The following is a 4,093-nucleotide window of genomic DNA, read 5'->3' as shown; positions in this document are numbered from 1 at the left end:
CCTCTGCCTGCTGCTCCCCCGGCTTGTGCGCCCTCTCTCTCTCAGAGAGAGAGAGAGAGAGAGAGAGAGAAAATAAAATAAATAAATAAATAAAATCTTAAAAAAAAAAAAGGAATAAGCTCTGTTCATTAAAAAGACATAATAATATAAAGAACTAAAATACTTAGAATATACTGAAATTTTTAAAATATATGCATGTGCTGAAATCAATGAGTTAATGATACTTTTAAAAAAATTAGTCACTATTGGGAGATGCTAAGGCATCAACTCATTAAGTAAAAATAAAGGCAAAGGGGGCACCTGGCTGGCTCAGTCGGTAGAGCATGTGACTCTTGATCTTGGGGTTGTGAGTTCAAGCCCCACACTGGGCCTAGAGCTTATTTAAAAAAAAATAGTAATAAAATAAAGGTAAATAATTAAGCATTTATCTCACTTAAACTAGACAGTCAACTAGTAGCTAAGGGAAGTTTCTTTTTCTTTAAAAAAAAAATTATAAACTTATAGGAAGTAAAAAAAAATGCAAAAAGGTCCCATGTACACTGCACCCAGTAGTAAAGTCTTGCACAAATACACAACAATATCTCAACTGGAAAAACTGACATTGGTACAAGCCACAGACCTTGTTCAAACTGTATCTGTTTTACATGTACTGTGTAACAGGGTGTGTGTGTGTTTAGTTCTATACAATTTTATCACATGTGGAAGATCATACCACCACAAAGAAGTTTCTTTTTATAGACATATTCTGGTTGCAAAGGAATACTAGAATTGGAATATCTACATTTTGCAACTTCCAATGAAATGACCGATCGAAGCCCCAAATAACAGTTCTAATGGCTGTTAACTACCCCAAAGGCAGAGAATGCAACATCACGTGCCTCCTGATAAAGGAACTAAACATCTATGACATATTCTCATTCCCCAAAAATCAAACCCAAGTCTGAGCAAGCCTCAAAAGGCAACTACCACGTGATGTACCACAGGGACAGAATGAAGGACAAAAACCACAGGGTTGCCCTCAACTGATGCAGAAAAAAAGTTTAACAAAATTCAACACACTTTTAAATTTTAAAATGTTTAAATTTTATTTTATTTTTTATGTGACAGAGAGAGAGAGATCACAAGTAGGCAGAAAGGGAGGCAGGCAGAGAGAGAGGGGGGGAGGCAGGCAGAGAGAGAGAGGGGGAAGCAGGCTCCCCGCTGAGCAGAGAGCCCGATGTGGGGCTCCATCCCAGGACCCTGAGATCATGACCGAGCCGAAGGCAGAGGCTTAACCCACTGAGCCACCCAGGAGCCCCAGCACACTTTTATGATAAAAACACTCAACATACTGGGCACAGAAAGAAATTACCTCAACATAATAAAGGCCCATATGAAAATATACGGGCCACAGCAAACATCATACTCACCGGTGAGAGACTGGAAGCTTCTCCTCCAAGATCAGGAACAAAGCAAGGATGCCCGCTCTTGCTACTTGAATTCAACACAGTATTAGAAGTCTCAGCCAGAGCAATTAGGCAAGAAAAGGAAACAAAAGGCATCCAAACTGGAAAGAAAGAAGTAAAATTGTATCTGTTCTCAGATAACATGATCTTATATGTAGAAAACCCTAAAGATTTCACATACACACACACACACGCACACGCACATGCACACACACACACAAAACCCTGTTAGAACTAATAAATGAATTCAACCAAGTTGCAGGATACAGCATTAACACATAAAAAATCAGCTGCCACTTATCCATACACAAACAATGAGCAATTTGAAAAGGAAATTGTGAAAACAATTCCACTCACAATAGCATCAACAAGAATAAAATACTTGGAAATAAACCAAGGAAGCGAAAGACTTGTACACTGAAAACATTACTGGAAGAAATTAAAGAAGACACAAATAAAGGCAAAGACATCCTGTGTTCGTGGGTTGGAAGACTTAATATTGTAACAATGTCCATTGACCCCAAAGCAATCTGCCGATTCAATGCAATCCCTATCAAAATCCCAATGGCAATTTTACAGAAATAGAAAAAAAAAAAAAAAGTCCTAACATTTCTATTGGATCTCAAAGGGCCCTGAACAGTTGAAACAATCTTTAAAAAGACAATGTTTGACTCCTCACACTTCCTGGTTCCAAAACATATTACACACAAAGCTACAGTCATCCAAATACTGTCAGACTGGCATAAAGGTAGATGTACAGACCAGTGGAACAGAATAGAGTCAGATGTAAACCCTCACGTATGCGGTCAAATGAGCTTCAACAGAACACACAATAGGGTTCAGACAACCTCAACAGACAGTGGCGGGGAAACGGGATATGCGAACACAAGAAAGTGAAGTTAGACCCTTACCTTAAGCCGTATATAAAACTTAACTCAAAAATGGACTAAAGGCCTAAATGTAAGACCTAAAACTATAAAAGTCCTAGCAGAAAACATAGGGGGAAATGCCTGACATAGGATTTGGCAAAGATTTATTAGACATGATGCCCAAAGCAGGGAAACAAAAGCAAAAGCAGACAAACAGGACCAGAGCAAACCAGCAGCACCTCAAAGCCCCCTCCGCTGCGGAGGTGGCCTCACCCACGCCTCCCAGCCCCCACCCCACTTGAGCTGCTTTCCCATCCCTCCACCTGCCTCAGCCTCGGTAAGGGGTTCCCCAAGGCCCCCAAAGGTTGGCCCCAAGCCAAAGACTGTCCAGCCACAGGGACTTCTCGGAAACAAGGTGTTCTCCTGTGAGAGAATTTCAGTTTCTCTTTCCTTCTGGCCAGGTCCGGGGAAGGGACCTGCGGGTTCCCCTGTCTCTGTGCCTGGGTGGCCTCACCCAGACCCACGTGCTCCCCTGGGTCAGGACTGGCCCCGCCCACGAGCACCTTTCCCGTGCAAGTGGAGATTCCAATTTCCACTTGCCTTTTCCCTTTACCTACATCAGCCGGGGCTGCCCGAGGAGCCTGGCTAAAAGCAGAGCCATGCAGCGGGGAAAGCAGTGGGGATCTGGCCATGGCGACAGCGTGGATCCTGGTGCTGGTGACCGTGCTGCTGGACTTGACCAGAGCGGGCCCTGTCCCTACTTCCAAACCCACCTCAACCAGGAGGAGCTGCCTCATGAGCAGATTCCAGTCTCTGTCACCGAGGGAGCTGGAAGCCATCAAGAAGGCCAAGGATGCCCTAGAAGAGTCGCTCTCGCCGAGGACCTGGAGCTGCGGCTCTCGCCTCTTCCCTCGGGCCAGGGACCTGAGACTGCTGCAGGCCTGGGAGCGCCCCGTGGCCTTGGAGGCCGAGCTAGCCTTGACACTGAAGGTCCTGGGGACCATGGCTGAATCGTCCCTGGGGGTCGTCCTGGACCAGCCCCTCCGTCTGCTGCGCCACGTGCACTCGGAGCTCCAGGCTTGTGTCCCGGCTCTGCCCACAGCAGGACCCAGAGCCCGGGGCCGCCTCCACCACTGGCTGCACCGGCTCCAGAAGGCCCCAAAGGAGTCCCAGGGCTGCCTCGAGGCCTCCGTCACGTTCAACCTCTTCCGCCTCCTCACACGGGACCTGAAATGTGTTGCCAGCGGAGACATGTGTGTCTAAGAACCCAGGCCCCCACGCTCAGCCCGCCTGGGACCCGGACCTTTCCTAGGCACCAAGCCTCACCCCTGCCTTAAGTTATTTCCTCTCAACCCCTTATTTATTGCAGCCCTGCTCCATACCCATAAGAAATGTTTATTTTTCTACTTTTGTACAACGTGCAGCAAATAAACAGGAATGGGGGGAAAAAAATAAAGAGCCACTACTCCGGAGACTGAGAGAACAGAGGAACGCGTCAAACAACAGTGCGGCTGCAATCAGCAGAATGCAGGCTCGGGCAAGCTCGGAAGGACTAGAAATCCAGCTTAACAAAAACATCTCAAGGAGAAAAAATATGAGGAAGATGGTGTCCCTACACTCTACAAGGACAGCCTTCAGGGTAAACGTGATTTAAAGATCTATCCATCATTGCGGTGTGGAGACCTTATTTGAGCCCTGATACGGTTTTTAAAACATGGATTTCTAGGACAACTGGATTTCAGAACGCTGATTGCATACCACTATTAAAGAATTCTAAAC

General features: G+C 45.9%; 1 protein-coding gene across 1 annotated transcript; it reads left to right on the top strand.

Moving 5' to 3' along the window:
* The first annotated feature begins 2,892 nt into the window (after positions 1-2,892).
* Positions 2,893-3,688, top strand: LOC116880000 (interferon lambda-1-like). The gene has a single exon (XM_032878701.1). It carries the CDS (start codon positions 3,005-3,007, stop codon positions 3,575-3,577), a length of 573 nt encoding a protein of 190 aa, XP_032734592.1. The 5' UTR covers positions 2,893-3,004; the 3' UTR covers positions 3,578-3,688.
* Positions 3,689-4,093: the final 405 nt, after the last annotated feature.

Source organism: Lontra canadensis, unplaced genomic scaffold (assembly GCF_010015895.1).
Source record: "Lontra canadensis isolate GAN:19392208 unplaced genomic scaffold, GSC_riverotter_1.0 scaffold65, whole genome shotgun sequence".
NCBI lineage: Eukaryota > Metazoa > Chordata > Mammalia > Carnivora > Mustelidae > Lontra > Lontra canadensis.
Note: the sequence above shows the minus strand (reverse complement) of the source record. Positions and strands in the feature narration are given on the sequence as shown.